Source organism: Platalea leucorodia (assembly GCF_965183815.1).
Source record: "Platalea leucorodia genome assembly, chromosome: 3".
In the NCBI taxonomy this organism is placed as follows: Eukaryota; Metazoa; Chordata; class Aves; order Pelecaniformes; family Threskiornithidae; genus Platalea; species Platalea leucorodia.
The window spans coordinates 72,859,286-72,882,401 of record NC_138825.1 but is presented as its reverse complement, the minus strand read 5'-3'; the positions used below and the strand labels follow the sequence as shown (position 1 = coordinate 72,882,401).

The following is a 23,116-nucleotide window of genomic DNA, read 5'->3' as shown; positions in this document are numbered from 1 at the left end:
TACTTTAAAATGCCCCAATGCTATTGCTAGCCTAAGAAGAATTGTCATAGTATTGGAGTGCATATGTTCCCATAGTGCTTATACCACAAAAGACAACGTTCCCATTTTCAGTTATTCACCAATAGCCTTTTTCCTCTTAATAGTACTGTCCTCTTACTAGTCATCCGCAGATGGATTTCCTTCTTAATAGATATCTTTAGGCTTCATGTAAAAAACGGGTTCTCTTAGAGATTTATGTCTCAGGGTTGAATGAACTGGTACCTAAGAAGATGCAGAGTCCAGACTCTGGTGTCTAGTAAGTAGGAAGTTTACCTCTGAGCCTATACTTAGTGGCAGCGATGTTAGGTTTTCTCTCTTCTTCTCAGTTACCGATTCACATTAAACCTGGAGGAGCTAATATCTTTACACTCTACCTGTGTCAGATTAGATTTAAATTGGATCAGTGTGTTCAAACATTATTGATGGGGAACAGAGAAAGATACACTCTCCTTGACTTCCTTATTCTCTCCTTATTGTCTTCTAAAGACAAGGCTAGAAATTCAATTTCAGTTGGATCTGCTTGATCTATGGGTGGTTAACAATAATGACAATTTGCATTGTGTCTTTTTTTTACTATCTCAGGCAAATCTCGTGCTTTGGGGAATAAATTTTATAGGAATCACAAATAATAAGTAGATAATTCATTATTCATATCTGTCTGCTGGGGGAAAAAATGTCACAGAGTGGGTAGGTGGCTGGGACCAACGTTTTGTAATGAGTTGATGAAAGGGAAAAAAAAAAAAGAAAGCTCGTGCACCCTAACTGATTCCTCTGCCTTAAACAATAAACATTATTCCTTTTAAGATTATTTGACTTTAAGTAAGTCTTGTGAATAAGATTAACATGCCCAAGATTATCCAGGAGGATAAACTATTCATGCAAATTATACATTTATAAATTATATAAAGAGAGAGATAAAGATTTCTTTAATTTCACTAACACTCTGGTAAATTTGAAAATGGGACTTTTTTTCTTCTGAAAACCTTTCTTTGCAGTGCTGTAAGTAGCTTCACACTAGATAAAATAGGATAAACAAGGAGAAAAGGGCCTGACTGCGGAGCTTAGAGAGTAAAGTAATAGGATCGTTTTGAAGTAGTTCTCTGCGAGACCGAGCCATATTTAACCCCGAAATCTGGCAGACTACACTGTTAGCTCAGAGGTAACTTAAATCTGAGAGTACTGTAGATCGGAAATCAATTTTGAAAATTTCATGCATAAAGACTTAAGGACATAATCAAATCTCAGGTTTGAAGGAGGGCTCCGGCTTCTCAGTGTGCTCGTGTTCCTCTGCATTAAGGAGGTGCAAATGCTTCTCCCAGGGCACAGTCTGCCATTTCAGGAAAGGTGCTTAGCTAAGTTTAGGCTGGGAGATAAAAAAACTTAAAGGAAAAATTTGTGTGCTAGAAACACCGCAGTGTTTTTTATCTCGATGTTTTAAAGGGCTGGGAGTTTAGAGGTCTGTTTTTTGAAACAGTGCGCCATTCAGAGCTTTCTTCAGGTCTTACATGGTTCTTGACGTGGGCCGTTTCTTGCAGTAATGCATGGTAGTAACTTACAGCATTGTGTCTGCCGCCAAGGGAAAAACTGTATGTAACCTTGTGGGCAGGCAGGTAGAGAGAAACTGAGGCATCTGCAAAATCGCCAACTACTTTATTGTTGTGGTTTTAGTTGTAATTTACTCTTAAAAGTAAATTGTGTGACCAGTAATCTCATGAAATAAGACAACATCTGAAGATTATCAGATCTAACCACAGAGCTTAGGCTGGATCAAAATCAAGGCACCAGAAATTAATCCTTTCATGTTTTATGAAAATGGATGTTCAAATTCTAGATCTGACTTCAGCTATTATGATTTACATTCAGGGCCGAACCAGACTGATTTGCAAAATCTCTAAAAGAAAAAAGCAAGTCTAAATACTTCAGATGAGCTTATAATTTAGTAACTGGAAAGCTATGTTATGTCATATTAATAGCCTAAGCATATTATAGAAAAGAGGAGGACCAAAATGGCAAAAGTAGCAGAAAGGGCACAAACCTTACCATCAGTTTGTGTTACTCCTGTGATAATCTGGAGATCAAAGGTTATATGAAGTACCTTTTTCTAAAATGCCAGCCAAATAAATGTTAGCATGATAGGTAGGTGTTCAAACACTACGGAGTTCAAACAGAAAATGAAAATAAATAGAACCCCTTCGAAACTGAAAAATCCTGTTGATTGTGACTGGTAAGTAAGATTTACTTCCTAAGAAGGTGAAAGCATAGCCGAACATTGCCATGACATAGCTCACCCCTGGCAAGGCGTGTGCGCCAGCTCCTGCCCTGCGACTGCATTCCACCTCCGCAGCACCACCATCCCAGGTTTGCTTCAACACACGCGGCAGCCTCATTGTACACTGCATATTCGCAGCAAAGGCGGTGGTGATGGCTGCTGGGTTTGCTCAATGACCGCTGTCGCCTTGTGACGAATAGGATGCATGCACGATTCAGCCTGTGTCAGAGAAGGGGGTAGTTGTTCCCTGCCTGGGTCCCCTACTACTTGCTACTCACCTCCCACAGGACTCACATTAATTTGGTCACAGACTGCTCAGGGGACAGTCTGAAAATTTATCTGAAAACCCCAAATCTTTGTTTGCAGGCAGTTCTTTGCCCCGGCTCACCGTGCAGTCCCGCAAGCACCAGTGCTGGCACAGGGCAAGCGGCAGGAACGTGTGACTGGCAGCTGGAGGGCACGGGAGCTGCTTGCAGCCGGGACTGCTACACCAGCAGCATGTCTGTGGGTTACGCAGTTTTCCCACCGCGGGAGAGGAAGCAATAGGGAGCTCTGGATAAGATCAGGTTGGATAAGATCAGACGTTCTGAGGAGGCAAAAGGAGCTGAGGTTATCCCGTCTCCCAAAAGACTTACTGAAAACATGGTATAGGACAAAAGCAGTGCAGCCTATAAGCAGTCATCCATAGGATAAGCAGAGTATATTCATGTGTTTTGTGAAGCCAGACTGGAGGAGCATTCCTGTAAGAGAGCATTTTCTCTGTGGCGTAAATAATTAAGCAGTGGTGGTGTTTTGCCTTTAGGCAACAGTATTACCATAAAGTAGTCATCAGTAATACGAATAGATATGAGGAAATAAGAAACCATTCTGGGTCAAGGATTTGAAGTCACACAGAAGAGAAACAGCTCTTTCGGGCTTTGTGGAGAGCTGAAAGCCTTCTACAACAGGCTTTAAGTCCCCTGAACCAGCAACTTGGCCAAGCAGGAGACAAGCAAGGTTTTACTGTGCAGGCATGGGAGCCTCTTGGCGTAGCAGAGCTGTGTTATCCCTACACGGTATTACCCCATTTGACTGCCTCCTTCCTCTGGTCCTGCAGCAGGGCTGGATGACTACAAAGTCTGTAGAAAAGCAATGTTGTTACTGGTGAAGGTCTGTATCCACAAGACTTGCTATAATAGGCAAAAATGGAAAAGAAACAATTATCCCGTAATTGTGCTTTGTAATTGAGATTCTTTTACAAAGAAAGTGATAATAAGTAAATTCTCATCTAACCTTCATACTCTGTGAGGCTTTTGCTTCTTTACCATGTAGCACTTGACTCTGACGCTCCTGTCAGAGGCAGGGGAGGACCAGCGTGCCCGGCAGCCCTCCCTCGCCATGCCGCCTTCCCCCTTGCAAGTCTCCTGCACGCATTTAGATCTCTTCTGCTGAGCTCTGTAAAGCAGAAGTAGAGCACAGCTCCTTTGATGATCTTGATCTAAATAGCAAGTTGTCATCTGAATTAAAAGGGAGAGACTGCAGCAGATGAAAGACAAGCAATATGCTTATTTTCTGGTCTAGCAGTGCTGTTATTCTACCTGTGTCCCAAGCCCATACACAAATTATTGGGAATTTGCTGTCTTAATGACTGTTGTTTTTTTTTTTTTTTATTGTACCTCTGTGGCTGTGTGGGTGAATGTGAAAAGGTTTTTGCACATGCATATATATATTTTTGGTAGACACTGCACAGCTAAAGCCTCTTTTAATTTTCTCTCTAATTTATTTTTAATTTTGTAACCCCTCAGGGGTAAATCCTTATTATATGATGTAAAATCATCTCTTCTACAAAGCAGCTTATTTGTTGATTTTTAATTTGAGCCAGCAGAGGCAAAGCTGTAGCTTTTTTCCAAACACTAAGAGCTCCTCTGTATATATAACTGTCAAGTGTGTGTCTCACTGTAAAATTAGTAAAAAAATGTAAAACCTAAACCTGTCCTTCTAGAAAGGGCAAAGAGGAGGTTTGTATTTCTCTGCGTTAACAGTATGTTAGACTTCTGAATCCAAAAACATTCTTAATATTCAATTTGCTTTTAAATCTACATTACATTTGGATTAGACTGACTATGAAGGTTTACATTTTCAAAAGCTCAAGTGCTGACAGAAGTTAGGGGTTTGTTTTTTGAACGGGGTTCTCCATCAAAAGATGGCACTGTCTGACGATGGCGTTACTCTGTGCACTCACATAAATGCGTGTTCACCAACATTGATGTGTGCTTTTGGCTCTTTGGAAATGTTGCCTTTAAGCTAAGGGGCACACTTTATGGGTTAGTGTTTGTTTATATGACTGGCTGGAAGACTTAGTCACTGTCCTATAGAGATAATAACAAAAACACACGATCTGACATAATCTCTCTTCCCTTTACATTCAGTGGGAGAGATGTTTATTTTCAAACTACTGTTTATCTCATCCTAAAGAATTCATCTGGAATATGTTAGGTGAAAAATGCTTTAAAAAAGCCTTACCAGCTACTTCAGGTGTAGGCGTCTGCATTCGGTCCTTCTGGCCTACAACAATTACAACTCAAAAGACCTGAATAATTAGTTTGCTTTGAGTTGTCATCAAGGGAAATGAAAAACCCCAGATTGCCTCTTTTTGTTTTGTTTTTAATTAAGTGTGATATTTTTCCCCCACTTTGTTGTTATGCAAAGGTGATGTTTATTACTATTCAGGACTTTTGAATGAAGCTCTTGATTCCCTCTGCTTCTCCTTTTAGTCATCCCAAGTTAAGTCAAGCCTTCCCACTTATCTCCCTAACTCCCATCTCACTTCTCCTTGTTGTCTCTGAATTCCCTGAGGATGCCATCTGTGATTGCTGTCCAGAGGTCCTGTCCTGCTGGCAGCCCACGCCTTCTCCAGGCTGTCTTCCACTGTTGCCTTCTACTGGGTCACTCTTGCAAAAGTGTGACATTTGAATATGGTGGCTTTATTTCAGCCCCGTCTCAAAACCGGGACTCCACCTGCCTCTTCCTTGATTCGTCCATAGCATTGGACTGCCACTCACTGCGGATGATCATCTTCTTTCTCCTGCCCTTCTCCGCAGAAAATCTCCCACTTCAGGAGCGATTCGTTCTCTTCTGTGAATTGTGATGACAATGCCAAAAAAATAGAGAGCAGTAAAAAAATAACAGTCTCCAGATTAACAATGTTAAACGCGCATTGCTTTTTGCTCAGATATACCCTCAAATGGGGTCCGTCAGTTTTGCTAATGCTTGTAGATCTGCACAACTGATATGTTAATGATAAATGATAATAATAATGTGGGCAGAGGGATGCAGGTTAGAAGCCAGACCTTTCTTACACACTAAGTAACAGGAGATGCAGCAAGTGAGTGGAAGCGAAGACTAAGTATGTTCCACAGATAAAAATGCAGCTCCCGCACAAGATTCTTTTTCCAGGAACAAACTCTCTATTTTATTTTTGTCATGCTGAACACTTGTACATCTCTCTGCTTTCCACTAGGCAAGACAAAGACACTTGCTGTGAAGCTAAGCCAATGTTCATCAGAGCTGCACGGTGCCTGCATAAATTCATTTCAGCATTGCTTTTTGCTCTGCAGAGCCTTCTCAGCTGAACCCAATCTTTTGCAGTTTGGAATATCTCAGAGCTGTGTATCAAAGATAAAATAGCACTTGCCAAATGTTTTTCTTACTTCTGTTGTTAGCCCAGAAAGGATTGAGAAAACAAAAGAGAGAACTGTGTGTGTCAGTTAAAATTACAGATTTAATTTCCATCTCTGGAAACTCTGACTTTACCTGTTAGCCAGAAGTCATGACCATATGTTCCCTTTTAACTTTTGTTTGGCCACATCTGAACAGTATAGTGATCTGCGGTTGGAAATTGAAGCTGGAGAAAGCAAGCACTGGCAAACCAAAGGTACCAAAAGATTCCTTGAGATTTGTCCGTAGTCCTTGCTCAGGCAGCCTAATGCCAGTGCCAGTTCTTGAACCTGCTTCTTTCTGTTTTGTAAGTAGCACCAAGGTCTTACGGTCACAAACTGCAGTGACTCTGAGAGGCTTATACTGTCTTATAGTTTGATGTCTTTGATTTTTAAACTTTCTGTTCACAATTAACAAGAAAAATTGCTCTGAAGTGTTAACCATGCCTTTCCATTGCATTGATGTTTTTCAGCTGGTGTTTTAAAGGTATTATCTGGGCAGCACAAGAATTAGAGATATAGTTTCAGTACCTGGAAAGGATCTGTCTGTGTGTTTTACACTGATTTTAGCAGGAATTAGGACATCTAGTCTCAAATGCTTTTTTGAAAATACCTCCCTAAATGTATTAAAAAATAAAATCTACACTATTCCTCTTTCTTCATGCTCAAATCATCATAACAGATACATAAATTTCATCATAATTCGTGTCCGCAGTGCATTGTTCCTCTACCCCAGTACAAATAAAGGATGGGAATTTCTTTTTAGTGAGTTCTGCGAGGTGGTGGTAACAGGAAAGTGTGGTATGGTTGAATGTACTGACTCATTCTTATTTAAGGTCTTAAATAATTAGCCTACTCACCACCTTGTTTCTGCTATTTCTCTGCTGCTTACTGAGAGAAAGAGAGAAGGGAGCGAAGGAAGGAAAGGAAGGAAGGCTTTTTAGCATTTACAGTTTTGCAGTCAGTGTCATTACCACTGTAACAAATAATTAGGTTGTTGCCTGATAACATCCCACTGGAAGTGTGTGTGTGTGTGTGAGCATCTGTTAATGAACAAATGTCAAATGATTCAGATGCTTGGTTCAGGTAAATACCCATTGAGGTCACTCAGTGGGGCCAAGATTTAATGTCTAAGATCTTGAATCAACTTCTGAAGTAATTATCTGTTTTTCTGTGATTGCATCTTATAAGATCTGAGACAGTCCTGTGCTATAGAGAGCCTGCCATTTCTGATGGTACAGCAGCACGTCTCTCACTGGGTCTGTTTGAACCAGAGAGTGAACACACTTGTGATGATGGAAAATGATGAGGAACAATTGGGAAGCCTGAACAAGTTTTGGTGGCAATTGACAATAATGTTCCTTTTCTTCTGTATTTTCCACCACAGATTTTGATGATCACAGGCACTTAGAAAGGCTGCAGCAGCACGAACAAATCTCAGAATAGTGGTTTTTTTTTTTTTTTAAACTTTCAAGACAGTTCAAATTCTATTTATGGTACTTTGGCAGTACAGGTCAACCCTACTTAGATCCCTGTTTAGGCTACAGACTCTTAAAGACCTCCAGTTGTACTGTGTTCAGACACAGTCAGTAGGTCTGGCCCCTTTCACAGTGGGATCCCATCATGTCTGGAGCTTACTGTAATGCAAATAAGTAACAGGTTTGCCCACCCTCACTAATGAGCTGGTTTCTTTTGAATGGAGAACAATAATAATCCCTAGCCTAGCATGAGGAATGCTTTGACCTTTTGAAAGTTGTGGGTTTGATCTGCAGGCCGTATTGTACTGTCAGTCTTCACGTGGTGGAAATTAAGTACTGGGTGATTGGCAGGGCTCCCGTAGAAGGCAGCGCACCTGCCTACTTCAGAAATCGATCCTGGGAGCAGAGCAACATGTCACGCAAAATCTGTCTGTCTCGGTGCAGCCTTTCTCTAAACAAGTCTGATATTTTGAACCTCTAGGGTTGTAATAACCATCCTTGGAAAAGTTCTGTAATCTGCCCAAAGGTGATGCTGTAACTCTCCCGCTCTAATATTCCATCCTATTTGCAAACACTGGTAATCTCCCACATCTGGCAAAACCCTCTTGCATTGTGTGTGATACAACATTTATCAGTATGTATGGGAAGTGTAAATGTACGTGATAAACTGCTCTATTCTTTAGCATTTTATATGTGTATATATATAAAAGTAAAACTACGAACACGTTTACAGTCTGCCCAAGCTGCACTTGTTTTTCCTGGCATTGTTTACATCTTAAGTGAAGTGACAATCTGACCCTCGCATATTACTTCACCAAGCTGGCTGTTTTAATATCTGTGAGACAAATAGGGCGTGTTAGTTTTCACCTCCTTGCAGTACCTCTTTATATATGATGCTTTTCAACTGCATATTGTAAATGCTAGAGATCTTCTAGATAATTTCTCGTGACAGGCAGGTATTTTGTGCATGTAAACCTAACTCTTTTACGTAATTCTTCTTGTTTATTACCACAGGAGAAGAAAACTTGCTGGCAATTTTGAAAAGGAGATGGTGGAAGTACATGATCCTGGGGATAATAGATATAGAAGCCAATTACCTGGTAGTCAAAGCTTATCAATACACCACTCTTACTAGTGTACAGGTAAGGACTCAAAGGATTTTCCCTGTTGAGGTAAGATAATACGCCCAGTGGTGTCAATGGTGCAGTGTCCACTGGCTTCGCTGCACTAATGGCTAGTTGCTGCCTATGTCTTCTGTACATTTTAGTGCTGTCTCATAAGAGGTGTTTTTTCATATTGGACTATTTTTATTACTCAGTATTTTCCAAACTGTACAAAACCATACTGGCTTTCATTTTATTTTCCTGTGCTAAACCATTCATAATCACATTTTTGGCATTATCTATTTAATTTGGTCCTTTAAGGAAATATTTTCAGATGGGCTGAAATGTTTTTCTCACTTTATATTGTACTTGGAAAAAATACAAGCACTTTTTTTAGGATTCCATAATTAGATCTGAGTGCAAAAGTTGTCATTAAGTAAAATGAATGTAGTTATGATGAAGAAGTCTTACTTTAATGCAAGCAGTTAGATGTGTTATGTTATATAACAGCTTAACTGCAGCTATCAAAAAGTGTACTCTCCCTTAAAAAATTATACGTGCAGTGAACAAAAGCTAGGGTAGCAATTTCTCCAAAGATCTAACCTGGATATTTTAATACAAACACAAAAGAATCAGGCTGCTTCCCATTTAAGTGGAGAAGTGAATAATAGAAACATTTTTTAGAGACTGGAAATTGTCTGTCTTGGGAAATGGAAATCATTGCATGCTTCATCGCTACTTGTTCTAAAATAAACCTACTCCCTTTTTACATTATCTAAATAACTGGGCAACACTAGGTGATGTTCAGTGTATTTTACACCTTATTTGCCTGAAGTTTGCATGAGAGCCAGTACAATAGAGGAGCACCAGTTAATGCTCTGCCGAGTCAAGGCTATAGGAATATCTCTCTTCCATAGTTGAAAAGTGACATTGGAAAATACTAAGCTTATTTAGCTGAATAAGAATTAAAAATAGAAGAAAACTATGAATTCAAGGAATCTGAATGTGAGGTTTATACTAAATATTCACAAATGCCTCTGCTATCAGAATCTTGGTTTGAGATTTCTTTGAAACATGCCCAGACAATGTAATATTGCTTTTAACACTTTTCCAAATCAGATTACTCAGTATATAGTAAAGCATAAATCCACGTAAACCTCATACTGTCTCATTTTATAGCTACTAAGAGCCTCAAAGAGAAAAGCAAAAGCTGAATTGCTTCTTTTGTGTGTTCGCTCATAGCAAGTAGGAATAGCGGACTGAGCAAGATGATCCAGGTCATTAAACCCCATCTCCCACAGCCACCCACAAGCACGTGTCAGAGGTTCGTCTGGCCAGACCCATGAAATACCGATTCCAGAAGATGCAGATCCTCCTGCTCTTCTGCAGTGAGCATGGCCTTTAGTGTAAGAAATCAAAACTTGCAGTGAGGAGGAAGCAGGCAGGAGAGTTCAAGGGCATTGCCTGTGTCTCAGCAGGGAATTCGTTAGCTGAAATGAGCCACACTCTCCTTTCAGACTGAGAGAGAGAGGAAGGGTGGAACAGGAGAACTGTCATAGGACACAGACGATGTTGTGTCCTTTTTAGACCTCTTCCATATAAAGATTACAAAAGAATTCAGGTCTCTCTGCCATGTAGCTTGAAAGAAGGAAAAGGTAGAAGCTCAAATGCCGTCAGGCTTTTCTCCAGGAGTGGAATGAATGCAGTGACTCCTTTTCCCATAGTTGTCCTGGATTGCTTGGCTACACGTGGAGTGACTGGCAATACCTGTTGCATCTTAGATTCACTTCATGCCTTAATTTGAACGAGCTTCTAAGTATAGACCAGCCCAAAGATATGGTGAGAGTGGGACAAGTACGAGGTAGTGCATTAAGATGTGGAATCAAATGACACATTTTATGATATGTAGCCAAACAACACCCTGTTTCATTTAAAGATGAAACCAAAGAAGCTCAGTGGATTATTCAACCTGAAACAGCCTTGGTCAAAGTGCATAATGGTATGAAATGAAGACTGAAGAAATGGAAAGTAAAAGATGAAAAAAGGCAAGCTTTTCCTACAATCTCATTTCTGAAGAAGCAAACAGGACCACTCTCGAGAGAGCATCTTCCAAAAGGCCTGATCTTGCAAGAGCACTACCTGTGAGGCCATAAATGCTCGCTGGCACGTAGCAAGAAGTGTTCAAATCCTTTCAGAACCAAGACCTGAGAAACCATTACTACCTACCACAAATCAGCATGGCTTTGACTGAAGGCTGTGGGAGCTATGCCAATGTATACATTGACTGAGAATCGAGCCCCTCAAGTCAATTCCAGGGGATTTTATTCTCAAAAGGCTTTACACCAAGGCTTTTTTGATGGAAAGAATATAAGAGTTTTTCAAATTGTCACTTCAGTAAATGAAAAATCTTGCAATATTTTTATAGTAGTGGTACATGGACCATTTCAGTAGGAAATCAGTTTTACAGCATATACTTTTTTTCCACATGGTATCTCTGCTCCATCATGCAAAACTAACATGTGAGTGTACTGGGCTTGTGGTGCTTTTAGGCAAAAAACATTAAGCTGCTCCCAGCAAAAAGCCAAAGTTTAACTGTAAAAATATACCTTTATTGCAATTGATTTGCAGTTCTGCTTTCACCAAACAACTCCAAGCACTCCACAGCTTTGTTTGCCAAGTAGCTTTAAACTCTTAGGACTGTTAAAGTTTCTAGTTGAAACTCCATCTTTTTTTATAATTCATATTATCTCATCATGGTTCCAGAAAAAAACTGAAAATGGTGCCCTCCTTTTCCCCACTGTTTCACACCCAAGTCTTTCCTATACTTTCCTTTAAAATTCCCTTTTGATTTTAGTCTGGGAAAACAGAATTTTCTAATAAACCTTCCTGTACGACTTTCACCAGATGCTTTCAGAACCACAGTGAACGAGAACACACAGGCATAAATCAGAGATGAATATGGTACCTAACCTTTACTTCTGGACGTGCTTCTGATTATTTCAAATCCTCATGTACTCTATAATTACTGTCTGAGAATGTGGCACTCGGCTCCATCATAAGATGAAAACAAAGTAATGTAATTTTCCCTCTAAAAAATAGCCAAACTAAAAGACCTTCCTTATAAACTAGGTGCTATAAAAAAATTAGATTGAAAACAAATGGACTGTTTATGTTTCAGACATCAAGATGTAGGTCAACTGCTAAGGATAAAATCCAAGATACCCTTTAGGTACCTGCAGCGCAATCCAGGGGCAACTGGGTTTAATAGAGCAATCCAAGAAACCCACACCTAATTGTCTATATATCTAAAATGTCATAAACATGTAACATCCCCCGGTCTGTGTAAACTAACCTGCTGCTCAGAGCACGATCTTGGGACATGAAAATGTCTGTCTGAACCTCTCAGGTTGCTCCTTCTTTGGTAGCTTTAAGTTCTGGTTCTTTGCATGCCTAGGTGCTCCTGTATTGATGGAACCAGATTCCTAAATATCTGCCTCCATTTTAAAATTCAAAAGCTAAGTATTCCTACGTCAAAGTACCCCAAGGAACTCCATTTGTTAGATATGATCTTAGCATGCCTCAAGTGCTTACGGAAAGCCTGGAGTGCTTTCCAAATTGCAAGGGTAAAGCCACCTTTTCTATGAAGTCATAGCTATTAACAGTAGCCCACAGAAAGAGCTTGAGTTAACTCCATCTTAGCTGGGGGGATTGAAACTCAAGCTTCCCACAGCCATGAAAATGCTCAGGCTAGTAAGTGAAGACTGTTCTCTACAGGGTACATTTAAAAATTGAGTATACGCCAGGTAAAAGGAACAGAAGTTTGTCAATGGATCAATTTGATACCCAAAAACACGTATTTCAAGAAGTGCCAGAGATCAGTCACACTTAATGCTCTCAGACACACGTGTCCTGATTCCCAGATGGCCAAAAACTTGCAAAATGATCTTTAGTTTCTCTTTGATGCATGAATCTAACTTGCACTAGATTTCGCAGCCTTCTTGCACGTCAGCTGTAGCTGGTGCAGAAAGTGCATTAAACAGTCCTGTGTACACTAGCATCTGATCCCTGGACTTTTTTTAAAAACTATGCACTTAACTTTCAGGACTGCCTGTGGTAATGCTTTCCATATTTATCCTGATGGTTTTTAAAACAACCCTGGTGTAGGCCTACGGAAGGTTTAATAACTATTCAAGAAGGGTGTTTTAGCTACTGTTAGAGACACCTTTTACACAGCAGATAAAATTAGTTCCCCCAGAGGGAATTAAAAGATTCCGAAGTTCTTGCAGTTATTTAGATCTAGATATTTAATTTGTTTGAAACTACATTTTGTCTTCAACTGCCCTGTACTGCGTTTACAGTATACCGCACACGTACATCCTACCAAGTGCATCATGTCTTCCACTAAGGCTATTATGATACTAACATTGGTAACCTTTGCTGCCAGGTAAGCGCTTTCTCATCATGCCAAGCTTCGTTATGAGGCAGACGGTCCTCTCCCTTCTCCCCCATTGCCCCCACGTTAATTAGCTCTCCTTTCTGTGAATACACTCTTCTGTCCACCTGCATACTGTTTGTTACACTGTTGTGTTGCACTCTCTAGAGGTCATGTTGTCCTTTTCCTGTGTTATGACATCACATAGAAATCTGGACTATTTCTGCAACGCCTTGCATAGTGGTACTGTAGAATATGCATACGATGTCACAAGAAATAAGACTGTCAAAGAGAAAGCTGTGTTTCCAAATAGTGATTTATCTCGTAAGTTATTCCTTGGGCAATCAAGCCTTTGATTGGCATGATGAAAACAGAGGTAGTAAAAGTGGGATTTATAGACACCAGGAGACAGACAATAAAACTACGATGCTGATGTTCTCAGCTACTCTTAGATCACTGTGAGGCTCAGCAGTACATCATACTTCCAATTACCTCTGGCAGTTTTCATACCTCAACAACTGCCACCAGAAAAGGAAAGGAGTCAGCAGTAAGTGCTTATTATAGCAGTGCTGGATGGCAATAGACTTTGCTTTGTTCTTGGTCCCTATGGACTCAATATGCATTGAGGCAGAAGCTTTGAGATAATTTTGAAGCAAATCTGGGAGGTGAGGAACAGGGGATTTGCAATATTGAAGTTGTTGATCCACCTTGTCCAGTGCCCGCTAACGTGAAATATCTCAAAAGCAGAGATAAATTCCGCTCCTTCCCTTCCTCCCCCCATCCTATGCATGTAAGATTGACCATACTTTCCTGTTTTGCTTCAGGGCAGTAAGGGAATACTGCAATGTTAATAAGGTTTGCAGATCAGTGTGTGCAGAAGTGTTGCATACCATACATTTATACTGTCAGAGTCTGTGGGGTGTATCTTGCATCTGATTTATTATCGCACTTCAAGTTGCTGTTCTGTCTTTTAACTCTGTTACATACCTATGGTTTGCAAACCAGCCCCTACAGCGTCCTCAGTCTCTGGACATGGTTTTGGAGTCAACTGAACTCTCAGCATCCAGATCTCCTGCATCTAATGGCAAAATTCACCCTGAGCCAAACTTTTTACTAACATAAATATGCAAAATCTCATTAAAGTCAGTGGAGCTGTGCCCATTACAACAGCAAGAGATTTTGTCATTCTGTGCCTGTTTTGCATATTCTTGCACGTGAAATGCAAAAGCAGAGGATTTTCTGCAGGAGACCTCCATGATTTTTCCTAGGCCAGGACCTAATCTCCTGCATAGCTTACAGCAACTGGTGACATGGACAAGTTTCTAATAAGTAACCTTGAGAAAATGGTCTTCAAAGCCCGTATTCAGTCATTTTCCTTAAAGAGAAGCAAAGCAGAAAACAGGTTTTTTCTGCAGAAACGCGTGACTACTGGCTGAGCTGTCTGCTGTCTTAGAATGATCTTTTTCTGACAGTGGTATGTAAAACCAGAGGAGGGAGGCAATTAAAGGAAAGGCCATTTCAGTGGTCAGTTTGTTGGTGACTCTTCCTGGCATTTGAGCAGATCTTGCATAAGCGCAGCTGGAGTGCATGTAACGAGAGGAGAGGATGAAGAGGTATGTCCTAAGTTTTTTTTTAAAAGAAGAGTCAAGATGTGATTACTCATGTTGGTAGTAAAGTATGTTCATGTGTAGAGAGTTGTGAGCAGAGGAACTGTGGGTTGGATGTGACCACCACCTTTCATTTAATGTGACTGCAAGAACTCACTGAATTCCTTATATGTACATGGAAAGCTGGAGCTGTAATAGTCCTCATCTTGGGTGTTGGTGCGTGCAAGTCAGATGTAGGTGAAGGTCTTTCACTAGTGAAAGTTTTGAGGGAGTTTCTGTGTCCGCGGGGAATAAGAGAAAATCCTGAGAACAGGTTAGAGGAACTGATGGGAACAGTTATAGAAACATCGGTCATGTGGCCCCAAGAAAAAAATTAGAGATCTTGTGGGCAAAATACTGATTTAAAGAAGCTTCAGAGTGGGAGCAGTCATCAGGCTTTTGTTTCTTCCACATCATGGAAATTAAACATTTTTACTTTTTTTTTTAAACAAATGACATCACTAACTGATTCTTTCACCAGTCCCCCTACCTGGAGTACCCTACATTTCGGCTGGATGAAAACATTACTAGTTTTTAAATTAATTCCGTGATTATATAAAAACCATGCAAGAAAGTTATGAAGTTGTGATGAGATAGCAAATAGAAACATGAAAGGTAAAAGCAATGCTCCTTTTTCATTTGAATTGCTTGAAATAGCCCTGTCAGAAATGCTGCCAGCATCCACACCTTCCCTGCAGAAGGTTTCGGTCGCAGGGTAGCGTCATTGCCACACAGTTCCCCTGGCAGCCAGCAGCCACCTCTGTGAGGTTTCACATCTTGGCTTCTTTTGTGCATGTGTAACACACAGTTGAATCAAGTGTGTGTGGTATTGTGAAGGTAGTGTGAAAACTGGAATAGAAAGAGCCCTCGAATGGGCAGCAAACCCTTTCTTCCTTTGAAAAAACAAAGTAAATGTCAGAAGGTGTGTCTCTCACTGGATATAGCACTTGCCATTGTATTAAACTTACCAGGTCACATGTGGAAATTCAGTAGCCATCACGTGTACTTGACCATACAACACTGGACGGATACGACACTGATTTTACTGATCCCCCTGCTCTGGAGAGCAGGCTGAGTAGAGGGTGCAGCTGATTCTCTGCATGATTTGCTGGAGGGCAGCACTAATGAGAAACCCCTAATGTGAAAAAAAGGGCTTATAACTGGGGGGGGAAAATCCAATGAATGTTTAAAAAGGAAGATTCATCTCAGCTGTTCCCATAGGGAGTTTGCTGACCAGCTTTTTTCTTTTTGATATCGCTGCAGATCAGCACTTCACTCTGTATTACAGACCTTTTCTCTAAAGCTTGCCAGCTCTCCTTTCCAATGAGTAACAGTACATTCTTGCTGTATATCTACAAACACATGCTGAATTTGTGAGATCAGAGACTGGATATTTACTGTTAGCAAGACAGTATTTGTTTATGATTCACAAGTATAATAAAGTCAATGTAATTTAACAAACAAATAATTGCAGAAAATACATTTCAACATTGTGTGTCATCAACAGACTTAGATGCAGTGTGATATCTTTTAGAATCAAGTAATAATCTTCAATATGTAACAACACAGCATTTTTATAATAGAAAGGAGTTGCTGTAAGACAGCATATCAATAGATTAAATATTTTTGTATCCTGCCTTCTAAAGTAGCCCAATTCAGAGCTGTGACTGAAGGGAACCACAGACAAACACAGCAGCGTCAAAGAACATGGTCTGCACCATGCACTTCTATCGGTTTTATTATCTTCCTATAGCAAAATAGGAAATACCTTTTCTTGTGGTTTAGTGAGATCTGATAACTCCTGTTATTAAAACAGGAACGTTAATTAAAATCAGGTCACTCATTAATTTAACTTAATGACAGGGTATAAGCAGGACCTTTTGAATAAGCAATTAAAAAGAAGGAAAATATCGAAGATGATTCTTAGGGAAATACTGGTAAACAACTGACCTTTATGCACTATAAATTAAATTCAAGCTAAGCATGATTTATCTTTGTTATTGTAAAAGCTTTATAGTCAGAAACATTACAATTAGGTATAATTTTTTTTTTCTTAATAGCTGAAATAACTAATAACAGACAAAAGAAAGGAGGAAAAAAAAAAAAGGAAAAAACCCAATAAAGTCCAGTTGCAGATCAGGTAATCCACAATCTCACATCTTTTGTCTGCAGAATATATGTACATTTTTTCTTCTACTAGACAGGTTTATCTGAGGAAAAAAGAAAGGCAGAGTGAATTTAGTCCTGGAGAAATGAAATGTAAAGCAATACCTGAAAAATAGTTAAGCAATATACACTAGGTTATCTTATTGCTTATATTGTAGCAGCCTAATTTATTTCTATCTACCCCATTGTTTAATTATAGATATAAACTTAGCACAATTCAAGAGCTATATAATGTCAATGAACATTACCTACATTTCATGTTTATATCTATTGATGCTGCAGTATTCCAAATAGCAATTTGTGGATTAGACCTTGGACTGCCAGCCCCAAAGGGGCGTTTTCCAGCTGCTGTCAGCATTGTTTGCTTGTGACAGGTTCTGTTCGTGCATCCCTTCATGTTAGTGCTTAAAAGACACATCTTCACGTACTTGAAAGCATAGGTATGTTTAAATATTTATGGAATGAGAGGAATTTTAAAAATCTTCCTGTAAAAGACTGTTAGTGGGAATTTGCATGTTGAAGTACACATGCTGCAAGTACAAACAATTTTTAAAACTGGCTATTGAAAACACAGTAGCACCCTAATATATATCATATTCACAAGAAAATGTTCTTTTTGTGTGCTTAGCCCAAAGTAAAGCAGCCCTCATCAGAGCTGCTATCCCACAATGAACATGCAGTGTCATGTCCTGTGTGTAAATGTGGGCAAGGGCTGTATTCCAGATGTTGGGGGTTAAAAATATCCACTGAGTCACTCTGTGTCTCTTTGAGAAACAGTAGTTAGTGACTGAAAGATGACATCTTCATATTGTTAAATCTGTTCTTAAACACTGTTTGCATAAGTGACCAGAGCTCCTGATTTTGCAAAATCAAATAGTTGGTTCGGTGATGGTCGAGATTCGCTTACTCACATTTGCACAGGAAAGAACTGGGAAGATGCTTGCCAGATGCTTTCTATCTTACTTAATAAGTGGTCTCTTAACACCTCTGTGCTTAATTGTTGCATGAAGCTTTCTGCTCTGTCTTCGGCACAGTTGTCTCTGAGGTGGTATGTGTGCATATGGGGAAGAGGGTGCTCAAATCTTAGGTTCTCGCCTGAAGAAGGCAATGGCAGACTGTGCAGTATCTCCGATTGGTGCTATTTTACTCACATCCAGCTCTGAGTTAGGTGTAAGGCTGCCTCTTCTCCTCTTCTCCAGCGCAAAGTTAATCAAGTTGATATAACCTGCTGGTGACTCCCATAGCACAGCGTGGAAGGGAAGCCAAGTGCACTGAGCCAGGTAAAGGTAGCTCTTCCTGGTGACAGATTTCAGTTGCTTTCTCCAAGGTAAGACTGGTGCCTGCCCATGTGAGTTTCTCCTCCACCTTGTTTTGACGCAAACTGTCAGTAAGCTAGAATCACAGAACCATAGAACAGCCCAGCTTGGAAGTGACCTCAAAAGGTCATCTGGTCCAACCTTTCATGGCAAAGTGAGCCTCGATGAGATTATCTAGCACCCTCTTCAGTCACATCTTGAAAACCTCCAGTGATGGGCAATCTACCACGTCCCTGAGGAGGTTGTTCCAGTGACTGATTGTTCTGACTGTAGAAAATATCTTTATTATACTGAGATGAAACCTCTCTCTGTGCAACTTGTACCCGTTGCCCCTTGTCTTCTCCATGTGGCTCCTTGTGAAGAGAGAGCCTCTATCTTCTTTGTAGCCCCACTGTAAGTACTGGAAAACTGTGATGAGGTCAGAAAACTCTGTGAGTTAAGCTCACCTGTTCAGTGCTGCACTGGGAGGGAATGGGATAGAGGCATTCACACCTTCAGGGATAGCTATGAGCCATGTAAGTAGTAACTGCCTCACTGCTGTTTGGTACCACCTTTCCTTCATCTTCAGCAGAGATGATGGATGCACTGTATGCTAGCGCAGCTAATGAAGAGCGCACATCCAGCATGTACAGGCACGATGACGTGAGCTGTGGATTGAGGGGGGAGGTGCTGAGCTGTGTCCACATCCTGTGGGTTACACTGAAGAGTGAGCTTCCCTCAGGTGTGCCCCCCATTACTGGTACTCGCTAGGGCTGCGTTGACAGAGCGCAGAAATCCACAGTGCACGAGAAATGTGCAGTGGATGTTATCCATGCAGCGGTGACCATCTGTGCTGGCTAGGTGGGCCCCATCCCTCCTCCCAGTGACAGGAGAAGGCTGTGTGCTACCTTGCCCACACCACATGCCAGGATTTAATGCGTACGCCCGGTAGTCCTGCCACCGCCCCTCCCTGCCCCAGGAGCTGGCTGCTCCCTGCAGCACGACTTCTGAAGTTGTTCTTGCATATGTGGTCTCTTGTATATGCGTGTTTTTACCAAGAGTGGTTACTGAGTGCTAGCTCCGTTACACCCTGTACACGTTACAGGCTCTTCAGAAGCAGAGCAGATGCCCTATGCAAGCGAAGGACCTTGTTATGGTTTGTTCAGCTGTTGTCCTTTTTCATGTTCGGTCTGTGAAGGACAGCATTTTGAGGGCTGCTGGAGGAAGTTTTCGCTGTAAAGGGGCCCAGCCATGCCTTTTAGATGATTAGCTCTCATTTTAAATGCAGAACCTGCTTTTAGCACAGACTTTTCGCATTTGTAATTTCTCTCATCTGTTCTGCACTTCTTTGGGACTGCTTGAGCCTCCCGAGAGCAGCGTGGTCCCCCTGGTGAACCATTGCTCTTCTGAAGGCTTTTGCCACTCACTGTCTGAGGAATCTTTGGAATGGATGGGTTTCCACTGCATACTCTTGTTTTTCAAACAAAGTTTCAGGAAATCATCCTTAGTTCAAAAATTGGCTTTTATATTTTTGCTGATCCCCCAAATTTAGTATTTATTACAGAGGTATCTCACATGTAAAGAATAGTTTTCTAAACACTGAAATTCTTGAACACATCCAAAAACCTTTTTCTGTTCAGATAACACATGGACAGACAAAGAAGTTAAAAGGGATGTGATCATTATTTGATAATACTTAGTGTGCTTAGTGGTAAATCACACTGAGAGAGCAAGTAGCAGGCAATAGGCCCAAAGGGAAGAAAAACCAAATTGCATCATCTAAAATCAAGGTAACAGCATCTGGAGTAGTTTCCCAGAACTGTGAACACAGTCTTCTCTTTTGGTTGTTCCACATATTTTCATTAGAAAGATGGTGCAACCATATAGCTCTAGTTCCTGCTGTATCAATTGGCATTGAACAGTTGTATACCCTGCACAATTGGTTAAATCCCATTGATAGTCCACAGAATTGTGACTCTTAATTATCTATGTCCTTTTAGGAAGTAGGATTAAAGTCAAGTTTCTTTGGGTGTTTTTCACCCAGGATTTTTGTTTCCTGGTGACATACTGGTAGTTTCTAAAATCTATTTTAATTTGCAAATCTCAAGGTCCTCTCACAAACATTTGGCACGTTTCTTTTTTTATCATGGGTTCTCTGGGTGTTTCTGAAAAAAAACAATTACATATTGTGTTTCATGACCCTTCTATGAGAAAGCTCCTACCCAGGGTCTATTGGCAAGAAGACTGAGTTTCTTGCACTGCAGGCAAGGTGTTTTTTTGTTTGTTTTTTTTTTTTTTTCCTTCAGAGGCATATGGGACTGTATTTTCAAGGAGCCAACAGTCCCAACAGGGGGGTAAATTTTTCATAAGTTTCTCCATGCAGAAACCTCTTGATTTATATGGCCAGATTTAATAAATCTGGTCAACTTGTGCGTTATGAACATTACTGCTAATTGGACCTGAAATGACTGAATTAAAGCATATGTCTAGACTGTAGGAAGAGTACCCTCAGTCTTCGTCCATTAATCACCAGAGGTGAGGACCAGATGGAGTGGTGTGGCTCTCTTTTGGCCCAGGTTTCCTTCCCATGGATTTGAAATACGCGTCTGAATCCAAGAGCAAGGCAGTGCTGTTGGGTGTTACTGTAAAGCAACAGCTCTTCTGAATTCATGGAATAGCCATGAACAGAATACAGTCTTATCCTCTGTCTGATGGATGACATAACCACTTGAATACTCTTTCTGTCTGCAAGAAAGTGCTATTACTAACTAAATAACCCTGCTCCCCTCTGCTGGAATCTGTCCTAGTATTTTATGGCAAAGTGTTAGCAGGTTGATTTGTTGATTTTTCCTCTCTTTCTTGACAGCTCCTAGACTGTTTTGTCATCCCAGTGGTGATACTGCTCTCCTGGTTCTTCTTACTGGTACGATACAAGGCAGTACATTTCATTGGGATTGTAGTCTGCATTCTGGGCATGGGATGCATGGCAGGAGCAGATGTCCTCGTTGGGAGACAGCAAGGAGCAGGTGAGTAAGGATGGATGTGTTGTATGACCAATTTCTATTCAGAGAAGCCATTGACCAGAACATGTCAGGTTGGGACAAAAAAACCCCAGAAAACCATCAAGAAACCCTGTGCCTTCATGGATCCAAAGCACTGCACCATTCAAAGTTGCATCTTTGTCAGAAGGGACAGAGGACAAAAATGGGTCAACACTTCAAAGTCAGCACTGCTGCAAACAGACTTGGTATTTGGTGGGCCCTGTGTCTGCAACCCAGATCACCCTCGTGCAGGCCAGGGGGACAAGCTAAATATTTCTAGTTTCCTTCTGTTATGGCTTAGTTGTTCGACTGCAAACCTCAGTTGCTTCCTTTCCAAACTTGCTACATCTTTGAATCATAAGCACCTCTCATATCCACTATGTACTCTTACTTCTTCTCAATTTTGCTGCTTTTTTGTATGGAGGTGGAGTTGCTGGGTAGATGCTAAAAGACACCTAACCTACATACTAACTGTACCAAGTGGGTTATGCACACAGTCTCAGAGTAAAGGTTTGGGATTTGCCTGCATCATTGTTGAAAAGAACCTTCTTGTGTGTAAAATGTTCTTTTTTATGTGCGGCATCATGCAAATAATGTGTGTGTAGCTATTAATGCAGACTAGACAGAGCTAGATTGCATCGATCAACTTTCTCTGTCACATTGATTTCTCTAGTGCCAACCCAAATGATGTGGGAAGGCTGGAAATCCTTTTCAAAGATTGTCAATTAGGCACAGTTTTCATTCTTAATTAAAAGCACTGAATTGTGAGCTGAGCATAATACACTGGGATTTAAAATTCTTGACTCAGCTTTCTGAATATAAATGCAAGTGCTGTAAGAACTGCATTTGCCAGGATGCTACTAAATAACACAAGGGAGTTTGTGACAGTACTCACTATATCTCCCTGCCCCCTTTTATCCTTGTCCTTTTTTTCTAAAAGGAGACTTTCAGTTCATTGGTCTCCTCCAGAAATAGCCCTGCCCCAACTAAAAAGGAAAGAATATACTCTGTACTATGAAATCAGCCAGCCAAAGCTGCATGAGGAATGACTGATTTCAGAGGAATTGGGATTTCAACCCTGGGTTCCAGAGGAAACATCCTGTGTCCCAGTAATCTAGAGAGTAACATGCTGGGGCGGGTGAGCAGTGGATCAGCAGGAGCACGCAGGGCAATGGACCTCGGCGGAAAAGGAACAGATTGAAGAACACTGACACTTTGCCATCCGACTGCAATAATTAGATATTATTTGCCATATTCATTACTAAAGCACAAGTATAGCTGTTAGGTAAATTTGTCCAGAAAAATCAGTTAACGTGCATTATTGCCTTTTAATTTGGACCTATGCATGAAAAACTGTGTCCATGCTTATTGCTACAGAGACTGCAGCTTTTTTTTTTAAGTGGCAAAATGATGTTATTAATGATGTTGTCTTTAACAGAGTAAAATAGATCAGCTGGTTTAATTTATCTGAAGGGGTAAAACCATACATTAAAAATCTACAAATAAAAAGGAAGTATTGGCAGCAAAAGAAAAAAATTCTTGAAACTCTTCATTAAGAGGTTCCACGCCATTTATAGGATATTTCCTAGGACTGGGCAAACAAAAGAAAGGAGTACACCAAAAGCAATGATGCTGTATTAATCCTCAGTAAAATTCTCCGTTTATCCTATATTTTAGGGGACACCTGCGTGCCCCTGTTGACACCTGTGTGCCCCTGTTGACCGTACTATTTACTGTATTAGAAGTGCCCTAAGGCTCTGGTAGGCACCTACTGCATACAGCAATCTAGCCTGCCAACTCTTGGAGTAAGTGAAAATGAATTTAAAATGCATCACTGAGAGATTAACAGGTATTTTCCAAACTATCTGCAGGAATTAGGTATAATGTGCAGGCATGGTCTCAACTTTCAATAAATGTATGGTAGTTTACCTCTTTTTATTGTATCCTGACTG

At 40.6% G+C, this 23,116-nt stretch overlaps 1 protein-coding gene across 1 annotated transcript in view; it reads left to right on the top strand.

Moving 5' to 3' along the window:
• SLC35F1 (solute carrier family 35 member F1) overlaps positions 1-23,116 on the top strand; it is a gene marked incomplete at both ends in the record, with an annotated part of 249,571 nt that overhangs the window by 192,724 nt on the left and 33,731 nt on the right. The window contains 2 exons of the mRNA XM_082306590.1: positions 8,496-8,623; positions 20,990-21,149. Coding sequence (XP_082162716.1) covers positions 8,496-8,623; positions 20,990-21,149 — 288 coding nt within the window. The remainder of the gene's footprint in view (positions 1-8,495; positions 8,624-20,989; positions 21,150-23,116) is intronic.